At 36.8% G+C, this 24150-nt stretch overlaps 1 protein-coding gene across 1 annotated transcript in view; it reads right to left on the bottom strand.

The window, feature by feature from the left end:
• The window catches only part of Vps35 (Vacuolar protein sorting 35), a 298912-nt gene that overhangs the window by 223623 nt on the left and 51139 nt on the right, over positions 1–24150 (bottom strand). The window contains exons 4-5 of the mRNA XM_090389880.1: positions 6216–6398; positions 5888–6104 (exon numbers count right to left, since the gene is read on the bottom strand). Of these exons, the coding sequence (XP_090246006.1) occupies positions 5888–6104; positions 6216–6398 (400 nt within the window). The remainder of the gene's footprint in view (positions 1–5887; positions 6105–6215; positions 6399–24150) is intronic.

Here is a 24150-nt window from a genome sequence, read left to right as displayed (position 1 = left end):
TCGCAAGAGGGAAAATTTCTGGTTTACTCATTCAGGCAATAGTCGCCGCACAAAGAGCATGCATCGATATATGAACTGTGAGCTGGCAGACATGCACCTAGTGTATGGATTAGCAGAGGGCAATGGACGAGCCGCTCAACGAATTTATGGAGAACGCTTCCCAGACATGTACCGGGCCACCGTTCGTTTGCACATGTGCATCAAAATTTGTGCGATTATGGGTCATTTAGAGGTAACAGGAGTAGTGCGGGCAGACCATGTTCGACGCGAAATCCCGCCATGGAAGAAAGTGTGTTGAATGCCGTCCAGAATAATCCTACTACCAGCACATGTGCCGTTGCCTCTGCCTTAGGAGTGTCTCGTTGCAGTGTACAGCGTGTCTGGCATGACGATTCCTTACACCCCTTTCATCTCCAAAGGGTTACTGCTCCACCAAGATCATCCTGCATGTGTGGCTTTTGCACAGTAGTTTCTCCAAGAAAGTGTCCAAGACTTGGAATTTTCCAGCCTATGTTTGGTTCACGGATGGAGGCTTATTTCACTTGGGAAGGCTTATTCAATCAGCACAATGCTCATGTGTGGGCTCACGACAACCCACACGGTCTGCACCCCCATGCGGCACAACATCGCTTTGCAATTAATGTGTGGGCAGGTATGGTCGGTGACTGATTAGTTGGCCCATACCTGTTACCATCCCGAATGAACTCCGCTAAATATCGGATCTTTCTTGAACAAGTTCTACCAGGGTTACTTTACGACGTTCCAGAAAATGTGAGATGCAACATTTGGTTTCAACATGACGGGGCGCCTGCCCATTTGGGAAGGTGTGTTGGTGACCATTTGAACAGGCATTTTGGGCGTTGATGGATTGGCCGTGGTGGACCCGTTGCCTGGCCCCCACACTCAGCTGATTTATCGAGCCTTGATTTCTTTCTGTGGGGGGACCCTCAAATCTATCGTGTATGAATTGCCTGTGGAAACAAATGGATCTCGTGGCGAGACTCGTCTGCGCTGCTGCTACTGTCAAAGAAACTCCAAGTGTGTGTGTGTTCGACCGTGTCCACCAATCCATGCTGCGTCAGTGTCACACATGTATCGCGTCGCATGGTGGAACCTTCGAGCATCTGTTGTAACATCACGAAATGCAGCCATCTCGTACTCCATTTGTGTAATATTAATATTAACATATTAATATTACACAAAGAATTAAATTCTGAAATATCCTTCATAACTTTTCCCTGGAAAAGAAGCAAAGTTTCATTCTCTGTGTTCTTTATCTTGAAGTTTTAGCACTATTATTACAAGGTGAAATAAGTACAAGTTACTTCTGGCACATGTTTTTATTCATTATATTGGATACTGTGTGCAATTTCTCAAGAAATCAAGTGCATTAAGTGCTTCACTATAATTTCTAGTAACAACCAAAGGAATGGTTTAAGTTAAACTTTATTAAAATAAATATATACATAAATAAATTCAGATTTCAAAATATATAAGCGCAATTTAGCTCAATCCTTCCTACTTTGATAATATTTAAAAATATAAGAGATTTAACTAGTACCTTTTTATAGGAAGTTCTTCGGCCTGACACTCACATCAAATTAATCCAATTAATACATTATATCAAACTAAGTTTATGACACGATATTATGGTTTAAAAGTGTTAATATATACGGGTTTCTTAAAAATAATCCTATATTCAATGTCCATAATCTACTCACTGCCAAAAGGAAGAGCAAAGCGAAGTCAATTTACATCAACCCACTAAAAACTAAACCACCCAGCAATAATGGATAGGAAATTGAAGACCATTGTCAAATTTACTAAAATATTTTTAAACTAAACTTCTTAATAAGGGACAAAGTTATTTCGGGATGGTCAGTGCTCACAAGAAGTAAAGTGACACTTAATCTCCACTCTCTTTTATACTAATAATAAGGTTCAATTTGGTGTACCGTGAACGAGATTATTTTTATTAACCAATGTAAATTATGCTATTTACACATGCGCGTAAAGGTCCATGAGTCCGAAATTGTGTATGGTCTATATACCTTTATAGCGTTAGGGGTTTAACTTCATTTCAAGTGTTTCGGCTATTAACAGTTTTGTATATTCATATTGTGTATTAATTATTCTTCCCACATTAAAAATAAACATACGGTTCTCATAGATGGCATGAAAGGAAAGTTCAGACGCACAATTTTAAAACATAATATCGTGTCATAAACTTAGTTTCATATAATATTTTAATTGGATTAATTTGATGTGTCAGGCCGAAGAACTTCTTATAAAAAAGGTACGAGTTAAATCTCATATTTTTAAGTATTATCAAAGTAGGAAGGATTGAACTAAATTCCTCTTATATATTTTGAAATCTAAATTGATAATTATCTATTTGACTTATCACAAACTTCGCCTCCTCACACTTTTGCTTTTAAACTTGACAATTTGCTCACAATCCACTCATTTTTCCATTTTAAATTTATCTCAATCTCAATTTGAATTGATATTATATTTGAAGTAAGTAGATTATTGAGTTAATCTGGTTCACGCATTATTAGGAAAACATCTGGTGAATTTTCCTATCATTTGTTTTGTTTTATACACCGTCGTTATGTATGAGTAATTCATCTAATTTCATGATTTTGGGTTTTATCTCTACTTAAATTCATGTGATACTCCGTCTTATTCCATTTTTTAATTTTGTAAATAGTTTCTTTTATAAATTCCGCTTTTATCTCACCGATTCAATTTCGCTTTATTTTTAATTTTAGCACATTCATGATAATCACGTTCCCATTTTTGCATGTTCATAAAATCATGTATACATTTTGTAGGCCGTTAATTCGTACACTTTGATTCATTATTTTATAATCACTCTCATACACTTGTATATTTCACTATGTTTAAGTTATAAATATAAAAAATATGAACATGCATCTACACGATTTGATTCAGGAATATATTTATATCATTTTAAAATATAAGGCACAAAATTTTCTTATTAGGTTTCTTAAACATTGTTTAAGGGCAAACTTAATCCCAAAATTTGCCAGTGACTCAGACAAAGAATGAGGCTACAGGGAAAACATAAATTTGTGGGTTTTATATGAGGAGATTATTGCATTTGAGAAAAAAACACTTCAAGTATTTCAGAATCAAGTTTTAAAAGGAAATTTGCTTCATTTTCCTAGTCTTAAAAAATGTCTGGAGGAATGACGTTTTAAAAAATGTCTTAAAAAATGTCTGGAGGAATTGATTACGTTTGTAATCAATGTAATCAAAGACCATAGTGACCAATTCCAAGAAAGATTTGAATACTTGAAAGAGCATCTCCCAAACTTTAAAGAAAAATTACAGAAAATTTTAAATCAGTAACTTGGAACAAATTTTAAATCGTCTTTAGTCATCTTTAGCTCTTAAATGTCTTTTCTAATAGAAAACTATTTTAAAATTCTGGGGTTCTCGAGTGCAAAAAATTTCCTTTATTACAAAGAGAAGCGTTCAAAGTACTTTCTACGTTTGGATCAACTATACACGTGTGAAAGTGCTTTTTCATTAATGAACAATATCAAAAACAAAAAAAGACAAGATTGTTGATCTTCTGGAAGAAAATTTGCGATTATCTCTTCATAATGGAGAAATTGATTTCAAATGTTTGGCATCATCTCTTCAAAGTCTTCCAAATTCACACTCATAAGGTAATAAATATTAGTGCCCAAAAATTTTAATTGAGAAATATAATTCTTGTATGCGTAATACAGCTAAAAAATAAATTAAAAAATGCATTTTTAATTTTTAAGCGAGAAAATTTATATTTTAACATATGAATGTTATGGATGTTTCAATGCATGGTGTTAGCATGCATTGAAAGCTGCAAAATTTTGCTCTCTTAAAGCAAAAGGTTAAGAACCCCTGGTTTAGAACTTGTGTACAAGTAGTTTGAACTCTATTCTTCAAAAACACATTGCTGATCCTCCAGTTTAGTTATGAGTTTTTATATGCACAATCAGACATTTGTTCAAAGCATTATAATTGTGTCTAACATTATTAATACCAAATGACCACCAAACATCACGCGACTCTTAGGTTGTGACTAAAAGGGGGTTCGACAGTACCACAGTCAAGGTGGTGGAGAACGAAAGGGGGACCCTAGAGGTAATTGTACTTTGACAATATTTTCTGAAGAATGCAGACAGGCTGCTAGGACAGTTCATGGGGATCTATCAGTGAAACAAAATTTATCCAGAGGGACAAGGTGATCATCCCATTGTATAATGCAATAGTTAGACTCATTTCAAGAAGTAAGGAGTGAGTGAAAAGAAGATCAACCAAAGTAGTCAAGATACAAGAAATTGGTCTTACTATAAAAATTTTCAGTTCTGCTAATTACACACTTGGAAACTAGGAATCTGTGAGAAGATCTGATTGAAATGTTTAAGGCTTTAAATGGTTTGAGTAAACTAAATACTGATGGCATCCTTACGCTTTCTTGGACAACACACACACATAAGAGCAAATAAACTTAAATTGAAAAAGAATGGGCAAAGAATAGTTGTTCAAAAAATTGCTTTCAGCCAGAGAGTAATTGATTGCTGGAACAAACTACTATCTCGTGTTGTGGAGGTGGATAGTTTGAATAAATTTAAGAAAAAATTAGGCAAATTACTAGAGGAGATGGGCATATGAATTGGATGTTTTTTTTTTTTTTTTTTTCCCCTAATGCTGTATAAGCTTGCATTTTGTCATACTACTAATATTCAATTTTGTTCTCAAGGTGTATAGTAAAAGCATGTTCAGAAATATACAGCACTAGGTAACTTATTGATTTTTAATATTCAAAATTATTTATTCAGGAATTAATGAAATTTCAATTTTAGTGAAACCTAAAATATGCAATTTGGGACTGAACCAAATTTAAATAAGATTAATCCTAACACTTTATGCTGAAAAAGTTTACCCCTTACGGGAATTTTTTCCCTAGAACAAAAGACCTGAAACTGGAAATAACAAGACTCCTTTTCATTATAGTTCAATATTTCCATATGTTATAACATATGAAAATGACAATGTAATAACAATCTATCATATGTATACTGTTTGGGTTTCTCCCAACAGAAATGCTTTAACAGTAAGCATTAATGAAACTTAAACAAGTGTTACTACTATGTAACAGTTGCAAAAAATAATAAAAAAAATCAATATACAGATGGAATGTAGTCACACCTTCTACAAAGCATTCGTCACATACAGCCTGAAACCAAACAAGCTATAAAGGAGTGATCATTCTTCACAGCTGAAACCCACAAGGTTTCAAACAATATCATCAACTCATCAAGTTATACTATTTTCAGGAACACAAATGAAATCATAGTGGCAGAACTCAAACTGAAAGGCTCCACAGTGAATAGTTTACTGTTTTAAATAGTAAACTATTCACTGCAGAGTATCAACAATCAAGGAGCTCTTGTGTAGGATCAAGTTATCCCACATTCTTCACAATCAACAAACCACACACACACGATTATAACCTGTTTGGCCTCTTGAAGTAACACTCCAGTTTCTATATTATGGGGTATATGTGGTGCAAAACATAATTAATTATGTTTAATTTTTAGTAAAAAATTTTACTAAATTTTTTTCGAAAAAATTTAGTAAAATTTTTCGGACGTAGGCCTTTTTTACTAAATTTTTTTCAAAATGAAATCATTCCATTGGTGTGTATCATTAGAAATCATCAAGAAAGGAGATAAGTACATTGAGAAATAATGCAAGATCTACTTCTAATGCAGAAAAAAAAAAATAGTTATAACAAAACAGTTATTTTCATTTCATTTACCCTTCCAATTAAGAAATAGAAATTATAAATTATTATAAAAAACAATACCTTTTTATATCGTTCCATATCTACACATTCCAACTGTGACAGCCGAACTAAGTTAGTTCCAACTAAAAGTCGTAGTTCTTGTCGCTCACGTTCTCGTTTGTCTTTATCTCTGGAATGACCCTGATGCTGCATCCGAACCCACAATTTATTCATTTCTGCAAAATTCATTAAAATGAAGTCCACAGAATCCTTTACTGTTCCAATGGTATCTGCATCTCTAAACATAAAAATGGATCATATTTTTAACCACTGTTTTTTTTTTTTTTTTTTTTAATTATGAAAAATTAATAATAAAAATTCAGATTTCTAATTTCAAACTGATACGTACGGATTACTTTCATCTACATCGGGCAAAATATTTCTTGTACACTGCAACAAATAGTTTCTAAGGAACAGACCTCTAAGTGGGTGTTGTACTCCTCTACACATTTCAACAAGGTCTTTTAAAATGTCCCGTTTAGAATGTTCATTAGTTTTCATGTATACTAGTCCGACAGTTATCAATAAATACCTAATAAAAAAAAAGGAGAGAAAATATACAGGTTTATACACAAAAGCTAAAGACATGAAATGTATTATACTCAAATACTGAAAACATGAATTTAAAAATGTTTCAGCAATTATCAGTACCAGAGTAATATGCTGCAAACATTTTACTTTGGTACATTCGTACACTGATAGTAGCTGAAAATTTTATATCACTAACGAAGCATTTAACACAAAAAATTCTCTTAGTATAGAGTTAAACATCATTAAGATGCATAAATTGAAGAAGCTGAAGAACTCTTTATTGTATACAGAAAGCACATTGTTGTACACAACTCCCTTCACGGCAACAAGCCAAGGGTTTACATAAAAGGAATAACAAAACATAATAAACAAAGATGTGAAAGATTAAAAAAAAAAAAAAGCAGCAGAATTATGACTAAAGAAAGGTTTGAACACTTGAGTAATGGATCCATGGCAGTGATGGACAGGTTCTAGCATCCTGTGACGTGGTCCTGAGAAGAAAGTCAATGAAGTAATGTAGTAATGGGTACTAGTTCAGGAATACCACTGGTAATAGTGGTATATCTGCACTAGTACCCACTACTTCAGAAAATCAAATTTTGAATACCCTAAAAAAAAGGGAAACAAATACCTCTTTTTTTTTTTTTTGGTACAACTTTGAGTATGCCAATTTAAAGTGTTATATACTTCAAGTCTTTAAATACTTACATTTATTTTTCCACATAATCACCACCACTTAGTATACACCATCTCCACTGCTGAATCAGAGCCTGCTTCTCTCCAGTAAAAGTTGCTGTCAGCCTCCAGGAGCCACTTATTGATGGCCACAATAACAGCACCATCGCTGGCAAAGATCCCATGAAGACTATCTTTTATAGGGCCAAACAGGTGAAGTATGACAGGGCACTATACTGGGACTGTATAAGGGATGTAGCAGAATATTCCTACCTAATTCCACAATGGTCTCCATTGTCAGAATGATGGTATGGTATCTGCCATCCTTGTGCTGATGAAGAAATTTTCCTTGAATTTCTTTGAGGGATGCCAGAAAAATTTCTCTGGCCTCCCTCTTACAATTCATTACTTCAGTTTCTTTGGCATCTACACATAGTAGGCAGAACTGATCAAGTGTCCCATCCCAAGAGATCCACAAGGCTTAGTCGCTTTATTGACTTAATTGTTAGATTAAATTATTTTCTATAAGTAGCTTACAAACCTAGTCAAGCTCCATGATTTAATTTGAATTTAGATAGCGCGATTTGGAAAGTAATACCTCGTGTCCTTGGATTAACCACCTCGTGTCCTAGGATTAACCATTGTTATAAGATACAACATGTGCTAGTGTAAGGTTTAACGGAAAACTAGATAGCGTAAGGCTCAACGGAAAACTAGATAGAGAGTATAGAAGTATCAATTAATCAGTAAAATTTATTAATCTTATTAAATTTCACTGTCAATTGAATTGTACTTTAACTAAATAAATATAGCAACCTAGTTATTACAAACGTAACATCATAAATTAATACATATAAATTGACAGGGGATAAGAAAGTCATATAATGTAACTCGGAGATAATATTCAATACCGAAATACATATATATAGTGTTATAACTGCATTGGGATATAGGTTTAGGGTTATATTTTGTATTGGAATTTTATTGAACTTGAATAGAAATCATAATTCAGACCAGAGCAGCTAAGCAAAAGACTCAAACTAGTGGAAGTGCAGTGGCTCAGGGGAGAACTGAGAAGGGCAGTTGTCCTCTGAATCACAGTCTATTGAAATGCACTGCTTGTTTGATGTTTGTGTAGCAATCAGGAATGGGACATGATATTGCCAAGGGGACTGTCTTTGTGTGGGAGCGATGTAAGGATTGCAAGGAAATCAGGTGCCAAATCGGCATTTTTATGGGCTCATATGAGAGCCTGAAGGACAGGGTGGATGCCCTCGAAGGATTTAAATTGAGGGGCCCATTAAGGTCTCAGCTGCCACACATCAATGCCAGAGCTTGCATTTGAACACAGCAACACAGCAGCAACTCCCAAGGCAGAATGCACTGGTCACAAAGGAACTAGTTGTTGTAGGTGACTCTATTGTCAGGGAAACAGGGAACATATTGTGCAAAAAGGATAGATGGAACAGGACCAGGGTATGTCTGCCAGGGGCAAAGGTTGATAAAGTTGTGGGATCATCCTTTAAGGGCACAAAGGGTGATATTGTTGTACACCTTGGCACTAACGATATTAAGAGTAGGAGACCAGCAGAATTACTTAACAAGTACAAGACAATGCTGAAAAAAAAAAAAAAGCCGTGAGTTAGGGTTGAATTTCAAAGTGTCTGCAATTCTGCCCAGACACGATAGGGGGAGTATATGATGAGAGCCATGTCAACCAATTCAACCCTGGAGAGATTGTGCAAGGCTCAAGGGGTAGAATTTTTCGCAGCCTGGTCTGTGCTTGTTAACAGGAGAGATTGCTTCTACAGGGATGGGATACACGATGCTATCGAGGCAAAGTTAGGTGGGTTGGAAAACTGCTTGCTTGGGGGAGATACACGGACTAATAGATTAACAGTAGCCACTGGAAGAGGTAAAAGTGATTCTTGCACTACTTCTACTGAAATACAATTGGGCAGCAGCCTGGAAAGCAAGGCAATGGGATTTTCCAGGATTGCTGGGAGTTATAGTGGAACAAGTAAATACATGGGCTGTGTTAGGGTAACTAAGAGTAGAAACAGGTGCATGTATACTTGCATGTACACCAATGCTAGGAGTATAGTTAATAAATTCGATGAGCTTGAAGTGCTAGTCAAGACATCAAAGGCAGATATTGTTGGGATATCAAAGACATGGCGTCACACATACATAAGAAGTGCAGAACTGGAATTTGGGGAGTACAATATGTACAGAAAGGATTGACAAGACAGGAAGGGAGGAGGGGGTTATGCTGTTAGTCAAGAAACACATAAAATCTAAGGAGGTGCATCCAATTGATGTTGGTGGACAATGCAATGTTGAGTCTGTTTGGTGTGACATAAGCACTGGGAAAGGAAAAATTAGAGTAGGTGTGTGTTATAGGCATAATCAATCTGATGAGTATAATAAGCAATTGTGCAGAGAAATATAGTCGGCCAGTAAATTAGAGTGTCTTATAATCGGGGATTTTAATTTCCCGGATATTGACTGGAATTTGTGGGTTGGTCACTCACACACTAGCAAGGCTTTTGTGGATTTATTGGATGATTGTTTTCTACAGCAGCATGTTCAGGAGGCAACTAGGGGGAGTAATTCTCTTGATCTGATTATCAGTAGTGATTCTTCATGCATCAAAAATCTGCAGATAAAGGAACTACTAGGTGGCAGTGATCACAGTGTGCTGAAGTGGGATTTACTCAAAGAGGTAACTACCATCAAGGGTAAAGGGAAGGGTATTTGCTTTCGCAAAGGTGACTACGGTGGAACCAACTGATGATGTTACCAACAGCAAATTCAAAATAGGAAGCATTCAAAGAATTAATCTTGGAAGTCACTAGGCTTTTCATACCAACAAAGAAATATTTTTCAAGATTTAGGCCTAAATGAATGTCAGATGAACTAATTAGACATGTGACAGAGAAAAAAAATGCATGGGATACATATAATGTTATTAGTGGAGTCCCTCAGTATTCAGTCCATTGTTGTTTTCTGTATTTATAAATGATATTGATGATGGTATATCAGGTTTAATGTCCAAGTCTGCAGAAGGTTGGCAGGGTTGTTAATGACACTAATGACAGCACACTGCTGCAACAGGATCTAGAAAAGTTGAGCAGATGGGCTGAGAGGTGGCAAATGAAGTTTAACATTGACAAATGTAAATGGGAAACAGCAACCCCAGAGCAACGTATCAACTCTGTGGTACTACACTGACAGTGGTAGAGAATGAAAAGGACCTGGGGGTAACTGTGCAGGCAGATATGACGTTCTCTGAGCAGTGCAGACGGGCTGCAAGAGTAGCTCATGGTGTTTTGTCAATGATATACAGGAATTTTTCTAGCAGGGATAAGGAGGTGATTATCTCCTTGTATAAGGCAATGGTCAGGCCACACCTTGAGTACTGTATACAGGTCTGAAAGCCTCATTTCAAGAAGGATGTAGAGCTGCTGGAACGAGTACAGAGAAGGGCAACAAGATTAGTGAATGGAACAAAGGGTTGCTCTTAGGAAGAAAGGTTTAAGTTTTGCAAATTACAGTGTCTGGAGACTAGGCACTGGTGAGGTGATCTGAGATAGGTGTATAAAGCCTTGAATGGTTTGAGCATGCTCAATGCTCTTGGGATTCTTCCTCTTGTTCAGAATAATCACCTGAGAGGGCATAAATTCAAATTGAGGAAAGCAGAGGTAGGATAGATGTGCAGAAATTTGCCTTTAGCCAGCAGGTAGTTGGTTGGTGGAACAGACTTCCATCCCTTGTTGTGGAAGTTGATAGCCTAAATAAATTCAAGGCTCAGCTGGATAGGTATTTTGAACGAACGGAGGGGTGAAGTGGAAGTTTTTTTTTTTTTTTTTTTTTTTTTGGCTGATCCTGCATAAGCTTGCTTTCTTGCATCATATGCCTCTACTAATGCTAATTTCTCATAATCTGCCTCTGCCAGCCTAAGCTTTTCAGTGGCATTATTACAGATCAATTTGTAGCTGTTATAGGCTTCAGTACTTTTTACTGCTCTGTAACTTTTCCATGCCATCTTTTTCTGCTCAAGTAATTTGGCAACTTCATTATTCATCCAACTTGGAATCCTGCTTATGGAGGATGTTTTTATTGGTATATACACATTCAAAACTTCTGTGATTAATATTTTAAAGGTATACCATAATTCAAATGTATTCACTCTCTGTGAGATATCTACCCAGTTAACAGAGGCCATGTAGCACCTTAAGGTATTGTAATTTCCTTTTCTGAAATTATAACCCATTCCTTTGCCTTTAACTACTGGTACCTCTCTCTCTTCATCGTCCACTGTAGAACTCAGTGATCACTTCCTGCTACTGGTTCCTGCACTGTCAGCCCTATTATGTCATGTGGTTCATGGGTGATGAGGTCTAGAATATTCTTTTCCCTAGTACTTTCCCTGACATGTTGATGCAAATAACAGTCATCTAGTTGATTTAAAAATTTTGTCACCATGTGTAGTTTCCTTCCCATTTGTTCCAATCAATTAGAGGCAAATTGAAAATCACCATAATAAGGCATTCACGCTTAGTTGCCCATTCCATTTGCATGTAGAGGCTCTCATCATAATCTTCAAAATCACCTCTCCTGTACATTACTTCCACTCGTATCATACCTTTGTTTCCAACTATTTCACACCACACATGTGTGAAATATACAAATAAGCCATATATCAGTGGATTGACATTGATGGAATCCATGTAGGTTACTGATCAGATGAAAGCTGAGATAGTTTGAGTATGCAAGTTTGCAGATTTCTCTATTTTTCTATTTCTCAATTGAGAAATTATATTAATAATTTCATATTTTAAAATATGAAAATTGAAAACGGCAGAAATAAGTGCAATGAGGCAATAATTGTAAAGGAGGAATCTGTCACCCTTCTTAGGAACTGACTGGATGTGAGAAATTTCCACACAGAAGGCAACATACCAGTGGGAATAATAATGTGCAAAGGCGACATGGAATAGGAATAAACATATTTCTTAACTGCTGCACATATTTCTCTATACATTACATATAAAAATCAAATGTCTATTTGATATGTTATTGCCTGTATAACATTACTGCTTATACACTGACTGTAGAACACTTGTAACTATATATTATTTCCTGTAGAATACTTTTTTGAATTCAACCCAAAATATGTCACTTCAAAGCAGAAGTAAGAACACATTCATGATGTCAGAACATATGAATAAACAAAATTGTGCTGTCTTGAAAGCAAAATTCAATGCAAAATCGACATCCTGCAGGTAATGTATTTATGCATTTCAGCATGGGATGATGAAGTTGATGAAAAAGTGATTGCCAACTGCTTTAAAAACATGCTGGATTTACCACCTTGAATGATGCAATGTGTAAAGTTTCGCATGTTTCTTTCTCTATTAATTGCAAAGAACAGTCTCATAATAGGGAATAAATATTCAAGCATGTGCATTATCACCTAAACTTAGAGGAAAACTTAAGCTTCAAATATTATGCAGAAGTGGATGCGGACATTGAATGTTTCAGGATATGCACGAATGAATAGGAACTGACTGCAGATGTAATGGAATCTTCTGAATTTGTAGTGATGATGATTATGAGGAACCCACTGGGGTTGAACAAGAAATTTCAGTGAAAGATGCTCATAAAGGATTGGAAATCAGCCTAAATGCTTTCACGCACAATTCAATTCTCATTTTAAAACATGCTCTACCATTGATATACAGATTATTTTAAAGAATGAAACAAGTCTCTTGTTAGGTCTTGATAGGTATGTAGCCTATGTTTTTTTATGTGAACCCCAAACACGAGAAGTATTAGAACCTATAGTACTTAGTACCGTGCTAGGGTTGGAGGTTGAGAAGACGAAAGAAGATATTTGTTGACGTTGGACTTGAACTTCTGTAGATTGTAATTTTCAGGAAATACGTATGAAGGAAGGTTGTTCATGAAAACGGCAGTTGAATGAATAAATGAGGAAGATGAAAAGTTGGTTCTGTGGGTTTGAAGTTGGACAGTAAATGGATGTTGGCTGGTGGCGGCACGTGTTCGGACTGTTTTGAAAGAGAGAGCGGGATTTATAGAAGCCAATTCAGAAGAACAGTGCCCATGGAAGTATCTGTAGAAGAGGCATGCAGCAGAAACAGTGCGTCTATGAGAAAACGAGTGGAGAGACTCTGTTAGAGATGAATCATTAATTAACCTAACTGCCCTCTTCTGAATGGAATCAAGAAGCCTGAGAGAGGTTTTGGGGGAACCACCCCAGATGTGGGAACAATATTCCATGGCAGGGCGGATTTGCGATTTATACAGAGTGAGCAGCTGTTTGGAAGAAAAGTAACGCCGAGAGCGAAAGAGAAAACCAAGTTTTTTAGATGCAGAGGAAGCAATATTTGTACTGTGCTTGTGCCAAGAGAGATTAGAAGTCAGGGTAATCCCCAAAAGAGATATATCATTTTGCCTAGAAATCGAAGTGTCACTAAAGATAAGCATAGGAGCAGAAGAATCCTTTTTGCGAGATATAAGACAAGACTGAGTTTTAGAAGGGTTGAAATCAACTAAGTTGTCTTTGTCCCACAGGAGAAATACCTGAAAATCGGCATTTAAGGAATTGGTACCAGATTTTCGAGAAATTAAAGCTGATTGAGCAGGACAAGGTTTCTCAAAATGGAAAGTTGAATGCAATGTGCTGTCATCGGCAAAACTATGGATAGAAATTCCAGTCAATGGAATAAGGTCATTGATATACAAGAGGAAAAGAGTGGGGGAAAGAACTGAACCTTGGGGGACACCGGCATTAGTGGAGAAGTTAGAAGACAGAGAGCCATCTACCATCACCCTCAGTGAGCAATCACAGAGAAAACTGGATAACCAATTACTAAAAACAGTTGGCAAACCATAAGATGGAAGTTTGTTTAGAAGACCTTTATGCCAAACACGATCAAAAGCCTTTGAGATGTCAAGAGCAACTACTTGTGTTTCACCAAACCTTTCCATTGAATTAGTCCATAAATGGGTAACATAAGCCAGAATATCACCAGTGGATCGACACTGACAGAATCCATACTGGTGATCGTTGATCAGACGGAAGGTTTCTAGGTAGTTTAAGAGTTGGCGGTTAATTGATTTCTCCATTACTTTAGAAAGAGCAGAAGTAATTGCAATGGGACGATAATTGGATGGGAGGGATTTGTCACCTTTTTAGGAACTGGCTGGATATGAGCAAATTTCCAAGCAGAACGAAAAACATCTTTGGAATAAGAAAGTGAAAAAAGGCGGCAAAGAATAGGAATAAGTTCAGGAGCACAGGTTTTGAGAACAAGTGGAGAAATACCATCAGGACCTGGAGCTTTCTTAGCATCAAGATTCATCAAAATCTGTCTGATATCCTTTTGACGGAAGACCACAGGAGGCATTGAATGGAGTGTGTTGGGAATGGTGGGAGGTGTTTTACCAAGATCATTAATACATGAGCTGGAAGAAAAATGGGATGCTAGCAGGTCAGCTTTATCCTTGGCTGAAGTGTCAACAGAACCATCTGGTTCGGACAGAGGTGGGAGCAGAGATGGGCAAAAGTTGCGGCCAATAGCTTTGGCAAGAGACCAGAATGCTCGGCTACCATTAGGGCAAGAAGCAAGTTTTCTACTCTTAGCATGTTCAAACTCTAGTTTGGACTGATTAATAACTGCTTTACAACTGTTGCGAGCTTTGGTGTAAGCAGAAAATGAAACTGGAGAATTAGAAACAAGCCAATTACGATATGCAACATTCTTCTCTTGGACAGCCTTAGCACATTTATTGAAAAACCAAGGTTTATCTAAAGGACGAGATTTTAGAGTGGAGTGTGGGATAAAGGATTCCATTCCTTTATCAAGGAATAATTTCACTGACACGATCTGAGCAAACGTTGACATCAGAAGTTTTGAAACAGTAATCCGACCAAGGAAAAGAAGTCTCGCAGGTCATCCCATTTTGCATTCTTGTAATGCCAAACAACACAAGGTTGGGAATAGCCATGAGATAAAGGTTCCATTGGAGAAGAGACAATCACCAAGTTGTGATCTGAAGTGCCTAAAGGACCTCTCACTTCGACCGTGTACTTAGAAGGGCTGTTTGTGAGAAAAAGATCAAGCGTATTGGCTGTATGATTAGGATTGTCCGGTATTCTTGTAGGTAGATGAACAATCTGTTAGGTCATTATTAATTGCAAAAGCCTCAGCATCTCGACCTGCTGGGTCGGTGTGATATAGTGAAATTTACAATTTGTAAATTATTAATATGAAAATAATTCATAAATAATTTATAATTTGAAATTTACAAATTATAAATGCACTCTACAATCAATGCAAAATTTACAATCATAATTTTCTTGTTTAATACTGTAGTACATATTATAAATAAGATTATACTATATTGTATTAGCAGAATTACATTAACTGTTTAAGCTTTTACTTGTTTTGTTGGTGATTTTAGAACAATTGATATAACATCCTTCCGATACTACAACCATTTTTCTCATTCCGCTGGGTGGGAGGGGTCATTATGTAGAGCTTTGACTGTACTTAGATTTCAGAAAAGCCTTTGATACTTTTGTAGATAAAATACTACTGCACAAACGAAGGAGTGAGGCATTAAGGACAAGTTACTGCTCTGGATAAAAGAATGGAGGGATGGTTGAGTTGGAGAAAATAGAGTAGTTATTAACAGAAACTGCTCTTCGTAGACTAATGTTATTAGTGGAGTCCCTATGGGGTCAAGTGCTAGGCCCATTGTTGTTTTCAATATTTATTAAAAATTATTGATGAATCAGATCCTATGTCTAAGTTTGCAAATGATACAAAGGTTTGCAGGGTGGTTAAAGACAGTAATAAGGGAAAGATATTGCAACAAGGTCTAAGTTTGCAAATGATAAAAAGATTTGCAGGGGGGGGTTAAAGACAGCAATAAGGGAAAGATATTGCAACAAGATCTAAAAAAATTATGCAAATAGGCAAATGGGTTAAGAAATGGCAATTGGAGTTTAACATTGGCAAATGCAAGATACTAACATCAGGATCAGGAATGCAATAACACATACTCTTTGAGTAGATCAGAGTTCAAGCCCCCGACTGCTAAATACGGTCGATCTGCCAACCAACACTGGACCAACATGGCAGATTAGCATTACCATTAGTTGAGGCATATGATGCAAGAAACCAAACTTATACAGCATTAGCCAAAGGGAAAAAAAAAAAAAAAAAAAAACCTTTCCATTTCATCCATCTGGTCACTGAAAATGTTTGTCTAGTTCAGCCTTAAATTTATTTAAGCTATCAACTTCCACAACAACAGATGAAAGTCTGTTCCAGCAATCAACTACCGACTGGCTAAAAGCAAATTTCCACACATTTATTCTACAACTGTCTTTCCTCACTTTGAATCTATGCCCCCTCAGGTTCTTAATCTGCGCAAGCGGAAGAATCCCATCAGCATTGAGCCTGCTCAAACCATTCAAGGCCTTATATACCTCGATCAGATCACCTCGCAGGTGCCTATGGTCCATTCCCTCAACGTGACTTGCTGCGGAGGTCTCCATCCTGCAGTGGACTGATAATGGCTGCAGATTTATTATTTATTTAATCCCAGATTAACATACCTGAGTGGTACTACACTCTGAAGCGGAAAATGAAAAAGACCTGGGGGGTTAATGTGCAGTCAGATATGCAGTTCTCTGAGCAATACATACAGGCTATCAGGCCAGCTCATTAGGTTTTGTCAATAATATAGAGCAGGGATGGCAAACAGGTTGATTGCGATCTACCAGTCGATCGCGACAAATTTTAAATATATATAAAAAGTAGATTAGTCAAAATCTTAATGTTATTATTATTATGACCCACACTGCATATGCTAATTACAAATCCGTTGAACCATGTGACTACTTTTGTCGCTGCGCAGCCGCTAGGTTTGTCGACTGAAAATTCACGCAATTACAGTGTGGAGAGCATAGTGTATGTGTCAAATTCTTATTTAACTTACTTAATATTAATAACTGAACAGTACTTATACGTTAATTTAATATCCTTTGATTTAAAATGAATACTACGAAAAAGGGTAAAACTTATCGTTTTCATCAAGAGTGGGAACTAGAATACTTTTTTGTAATGATAAAAGAAAAACATTGTTTGATTTGCAATGCTTCCGTGGCTATACTCAAAAAGGGAAATTTAGAAAGGCACTTCACAATGCACTACTTGGTAAATACCAATTGGATTTTTTGCCTAATAGTGATCTTAGAAAAAATAACAAATAATAATAATAATTTATTTATCCCTATTTTATGTTACACTTTTTTGAGAGATAACAGCAAAAAGGGAGGGAGAACACAAAAGCCAATGACTTTTAGGGGGTGTTCCCTTAAAAAATTATGAATATACAAATATACAATTGAAAAATGTACAGTTCTGAAATTGTATAGGTAATGTTCAACAGGAAAGACATAAATAAATTGGAGTTTATACATTTCTTTACAGAAGACTTCAAAAAGCATCACTACTTATAACATCATTGTGAATATTTTTACAATTAAATGAGAGAAAAGAAAAATTATGAGATACATGCACAGAAATTTACAAACTATTTGCCAACTGCTTCCTTTAACATTTGTACATTATTTACATATTGGTGTTTTTAAAATCCAGGAGTTGAGTGGAAGGTAATTTAAATCAGACATCCCTGGTGATGTGTTCAATTAGTAGTTTCTTGAATTGATTTAGTGAAGTTTGTTTGTTATTTGGTTTTTAGGAGCATTAGCAACTAAGGCCATATTGCTCCAGGAATATGTGGTGGTCATTCCCTGACCTTTCTGCATCCTCCGTATTTGGTGGTGACGGGCTCGAACCCCGGTCTAATCAAGAAGCATGAGCTGCACACTGCTGCCCCTTCCCACCTAGCTATGGAGGCACCTATTTAGTGAAGTGACATTTTTGATTTTTGCAGGAAGTTTGTTCCAGGTTTTAGCACCTCTGTATTTTATACTTTTTTGATCTACGGCTTTTCTGAAAAGCGGAATCTTCAAGTTCGCTTCATTTCTTAGATTGTATGATATTTCTTCTTCGTCTGTGGTTATGAAAAAGGATCCAAAAAGAGGGGGAAAGTCTGCTGTCTTCATAGCATTGTAAACAAGGATCACCTCGGCTTTCTGCAATAGCTGGTAGATGCTTAGGAGTCTTACTTCCTTGTATCTCGAACTCACCGATGCGTTCAAGGGAAAGCCCAAAATTGAACGAACGCATCGATTGAGAATGGAGTTGATTCTCGCAAGGTTTTCTTGGCTGGTGGTACCCCATGAGACGATTCCATAGGTGAGGTGCGGCTGAATTAAAGAAAGGAATACTTGTCTGAGAAGAAAAGGAGACACCCAGGCAGAGGCCCTGGCGAGTATTCCCGCTAGTGACGAAGTTTTCTTTTGTAAGGTTATCATTTGTTTTGCCCAACTTAGCTTATCGTCCAACCAGATTCCGAGAAACTTGGTTTCATTCACCCTTTCAAGTTGTTTTTCTTTGTATGATACGTCTAAATCAATATTTAGTGGTTTGTTTTTTGTTCTAAACACCATATATTTTGATTTTTCTGGATTCAGTATAAGCTGATTCTTTTGAAGCCAATTATGGATCACAGAAAGCAAGGCAGAGATTTTGAGTTGAAGCTCATTAGGGTCTTTATCTGTGATTAGGATGGAAATATCATTGGCATACGCTACTAGGTGAAAAGATGGAAGAGGAGAGAGAAATTCATCGATGTAAAGAACAAATAGGATAGGTCCAAGAAGTGAGCCTTGAGGTACTCCCCTGGAGAAATAACAGATGTCGGAGTATGATTGATTTGTTCTTACGACAAACGGGCGATCGGTAAGGTAGTCTTCAGGGAGAAGGTTAATTTTCCCTCTCATGCCAAGGTTATTGAGTTTGTTAATTATAATAGTATGGTTTATGCAATCAAAAGCTTTAGATAAGTCAAGAAACAGTGCAAGAAATAGTGACCCTTTTCAAGACTATCAATGATCCTTGAGCAGAAGTCAACAATTGCAAGATCAGTGAATCTTTTAGAGCAATAAACATACTGTTGTTGATGGATGAGCTGATTTTCTTCAAGAAAACCCATGAGTCTGCTATGAAGAATTTTTTCGAATAATTTTACAAAAACTGAGAGCAGAGCTATTGGGCGAAAGTTGTTGATGGAGTTACAACGGTTTCCCTTTGGAACAGGGATGATTATTGCTTTTTTGAATTGAGAAGGGAATTTACCAGATTGAATATATACTTCAGTGGCATAAGAATTGAGCTAAGGACCTTTTTCAGCAGAGACGGAGATATTTCATCAAAGTCGGGGGCTCCCTTTCAATTGATTCCCTGCTTCTAAAATCTCTTCATCGGAGAGAACTTAAATCCAGATTATTCGCGCAACAAAATTTCTTCATGACACCTAATTTAAAATCTAAAGAATTAACTGTAGCATCATTTAAAGTGAGTCTTCTTGCAAAAAAATGCAAACCATTTCCTGATGGTCACTTCATCCAAGACGCATTTTTAGAAATAGATTTTCTTTTTGAAAATTTTAAGAAGAAAAACAAAATTAAAAGTGCTCTTCAAGATCAGCAATTATCTCGAAATACTGTGATGTGACACATCAAAAAAACTAGTAAAAATGTGAGCAAACAATTCCATGCTTAGGTTTTCTTATGGTTTTCGATGATTCTGCCACTAGAGAACTGGTGGGGATGGTTTCATTAAAAACTAGGTCTCTTTTTTTTTTTTTTTTTTTTTTTTTTATGAAAACCCCAAACACGAAAGGTATCAAAACCTATAGTACTTAGTACCGTGCATGGGTTGAAGGAGAAGTATGGGGGGAGGGGGATGCCGGAAACTTTGCTCTAGAGACTAAACATGGGTTTCACCACTTCAAGCCTCCAATAAGCAAAGTTGTGGTATTTCGCCGGTTGTGAAAGTCATCTACGATATACTAACACAATCAAAAATTTTACTGAAAAAATTAAATGACAACTATTTAAGCTCGTATCAATAACAACAGATGGAGCCAAAGCAATGACGGGGTATCTTAAAGGATTCATTGCATTGTGCCAAAAGGATGAAGAATTCCCAGATTTTTTGAGTTACCACTGTATCATCCACCAAAAGCTGGCAAAATATTAAATATTAAGTGTTATGGACATAGCTTTCAAAATTGTGAATGCCATCAGAGGATAATCTCTTCAAAGGAGTCTTTTCGAAATGCAACTCGATGAAAATGAACCAGATCTGAGGTTCTGTGTGTGTGAGATTACACACAGATGTGAGGTGGCTGAGCCATGTACAATGAAATTCTTGAAATGGTAGATCGCGGCACATTTTGGGGAAAAAAAGTAGATCGCATAGGAAATTAAGTTGGCTACCCCTGATATAGAGGAAATAAGGGAGTGATTATCCCATTCTACAAGGCAATGATTAGGCTGCATCTTGGGTACTGCATACAGCTGTGAAGGCCTCACATTAGGAAGAATGTAGATCTGCTAGAATGGGTGCAGAGAAGGGCAAGAGATTGGCGAAGAGAACAAAAAGGGTGATCTTATCAAGAAAGCCTTGGGTCTTATCAAGAAAGCCAAGAAAGCCCCCCCCCCCCCCGAACGGTGATCTGATTGAGGTATTCAAGGCTTTGAACGGACTGGGAAGCTCAATGCTAACAGCATTCTTCCTTTTTCTCAGACTACACACGAGGGAGCATAAATTGAAACTGAGAATGGATGGAGGTTTGCCGTCAGCCGTAAAGTGTTTCACTGTTGGAACAAATTTACCTCTGTTGTTGTAGGAAGTGGGTAGTTTGAATAAATTCAAGTAAAAACTAGACCAATTGCATGTTTTCAGTTTCTCCCCACTAGCAGTTTCCCTGAATCCTTAAAGAGCCTTCATAATCAAGAACCGCTGCACCTTCTTTGTTCACATATATTCCATTTCTGCAAAAATTCTTTCTACCAAATAGAGAAAGTCAAACTGATAAGTCTTCCCCAAACCTTGCAAAATTCCTCAAGCTTCCAGTTAATCAAAAGGTTCACATCATAAAATCCCTGCTATCATGACTAGACAGAAGTGCAAACAATTACATTTTGCCCAACACATTTTTTCAGCATGTTTCAAATGAATACATTTCAAGCCATTAGTTCATCAGCATTTAATATCTACATGGATAACCAAAACCCTATTAGTTTGTGTGGAACTGAGAACTGGTTATCAATTAATGCATTAAAAGATGCTACCTCAAAATCTGTCCCAAAGAGATAACACTGAAAGGCCGAGTTTCAGATTTTTGATTGCTTGGAGTAACCAGCTGCACTGTCTTGGGTTTTGTTCAGCAATAAAGTAAATACAGTTGATATCACATTATGATATTTTACACAAATGTATGGTATTTATTTAGTCAAACATGGCTGAAATGCATCTGAAGTGTTATCAGCAAACCACTGAACACTAATTTACAGAAATTTAAAATTCTTTCTGGTCACAAAAATAAGCATTTGCTCTGAACAAGTGATGCTATCAAATAGTTAAAAATGCTTACTTTTAAGCATTCTATTGCATGGGAAGGAATTTATAAATCTGATAGGAGAGTATTTTCATTTGCTTTATTGCACTTTGTAATACCTCCTGATGACAAGAACAGGTGGAAGAACAGATGCCGCAAATTTGTTTTAGGGTCGCCTCAGCAGTCTTTACATTTAATTTTCTTTCAGCAAAGTAAATGTTTGAAAATTTCATACTGAAATGGCACATTGGGAAAAAACAGACTGGCAAGTCTGGAAGTCTCTTTGAGTGGCATGTTGTGAATAAATGGAATAAACTGCCACCCTGAGTGGTTGAAGTTAGCATTAGTAGAGGCATATGATGCAAGAAAGCAAGCTTATTCAGCATCAGTCAAAAAAAAAAAACCAAAAAAACTTCCATTTCATCCCTCTGTTCATTCAAAATACTTGTCCAGCTGAGTCTTAAATTTATTTAGGCTATCAACTTCCACAACACGGGATGGAAGTCTGTTCCGCCAACCCACTACCTGCTGGCTAAAGGCAAATTTCCGCACATCTATCCTACATCTGTCTTTCCTCAATCTGAATTTATGCCCTCTCAGTTGATTATTTTGAACAAGAGGAAGAATCCCATTGGCACTGAGCATGCTCAAACCATTCAAGGCTTTATACACCTCTATCAGATTACCTCGCCGGTGCCTAGTCTCCAGACGCCGTAATTTGCAAAATTTAAGCTTTTCTTCGTAAAAGCAATCCTTTGTTACATTCACTAATCTTGTTGCCCTTCTCTGTACTCGTTCCAGCAGCTCTACATCCTTCTTGAAATGAGGCCTCCAGACCTGTATACATTACTCAAGGTGTGGCCTGACCATTGCCTTATACAAAGGAATAATCACCTTCTTATCCCTGCTAGAAAAATTCCTGTATATCACTGACATGACACCATGAGCTACTCTTGCAGCCCGTCTACACTGCTCACAGAACTTCATATCTGCCTGCACAATTACCCCTTTACATTCTCTACCACTGTCAGTGTAGTACCACAGAGTTGATATGCTGCTCTGGGGTTGCTGTTTCCCATATGTAGAACTTTACATTTGTCAATGTTAAACTTCATTTTCCTCCTCTCAGCCCATCTGCTCAACCTTTCCATATCCTGTTGCAGCAGCATTGCATCAGTAATGTCCTTAACAACCCTGCCAAACTTTGTATCATCTGCAAACTTGAACATTAAGCTTGATATAACATCATCAATATCATTTATAAATACAGAAAACAATAATGGACCCAACACTGAACCCTGAGGGACCCAATAACATTAATCCACAATGAGCAGTGTCCATTGATTACCACTCTGTCTTTCCCCCCTCAACCATCCCTTTATCCATAGCAGCAATTTGCCTCCAATGTCACACTGATCCAATTTGTGTAGCAGTCTTCCATGTGCAACAGTATCAAAAGCCTTTCTAAGATCCAAATATATAATGTCAAAGTTATTCCCTGCATCCAGTTCTTTTGTGACTGCATCATAGTATCCAATCAAGTTGGTCAGGCAAGACTTCCCCTTAACAAAACCATGCTGTGTCCAAGCTATAACTGAAGTCTTGTCTAGATGATCCTTCAGTGCTTCTTTAATCAGTGCCTCCATTAATTTTCCTGGAACAGAAGTTAAACTCACAGGTCTATAATTACTTGTGTCAGCCTTTGATCCTACTTTGTGAATTGGGGTCACATTTGCACATCTCCAGTCTATGGGTACCTGCCCTGAGTCCAAGGAAGCTCTCATAATTATGGCTAAGGGTTTGTTTACTTCCTTTGCTGCCTCCTTTAATATAACTGGATAGATCCCATCCACCCCAGGTGCCTTTCTTGTGTTTATCTTCAACAATTTCTCTTCCACTTTACTCTCAGTTATTACAAAATTATCTAGCTTACTGACAGAGTTGAATACATCTCTGGCATTCCCCTCGCTGAATAACTCCTCATGTGTGAATGTCGATGCAAAATATTCATTTAGTTTGTTAGCTACCTGTGCAGGATCATCAACAGTTGAAATCTCGATATCAAGTGGACCAATCTGATTCATCTCCTTCCTTCTAGAGTTTACATAAGTAAAGAACTCTTTGCTGTTTTTCTTTGCATCCTTTGCCAAAGATTTCTCGTAATCTGGCTTCGCCTGCCTAACCTCCTTTGTAACTTGGTTACAGACCAGCTTATATCTATCATTAATTTATATGTATCCCATGCATTTTTCTTCTCTGCCATATGTCTCATTAGTTCATCTCACATCCATTTAGGCCTAAACCTTGAACAATATTTCTTAGTTGGTATGTAAAGCCTAGTAGCTTCCAAGATAAGTTCTTTGAATGCTTCCCATTTTGAATTTGCTGTTGGTAACATCATCAGTTGGTCCCACTGTATAGAATTTAAATACTGTCTCAGACCATCGTAGTCGCCTTTATGAAAGCAATAACCCTTCCCTTTACCCTTGATGCTAGTTACCTCT

Source organism: Mastigoproctus giganteus, chromosome 2 (genome assembly GCF_048544385.1).
Source record: "Mastigoproctus giganteus isolate SK-2022 chromosome 2, ASM4854438v1, whole genome shotgun sequence".
Classification (NCBI taxonomy): Eukaryota; Metazoa; Arthropoda; class Arachnida; order Uropygi; family Thelyphonidae; genus Mastigoproctus; species Mastigoproctus giganteus.
Note: the sequence above shows the minus strand (reverse complement) of the source record. Positions and strands in the feature narration are given on the sequence as shown.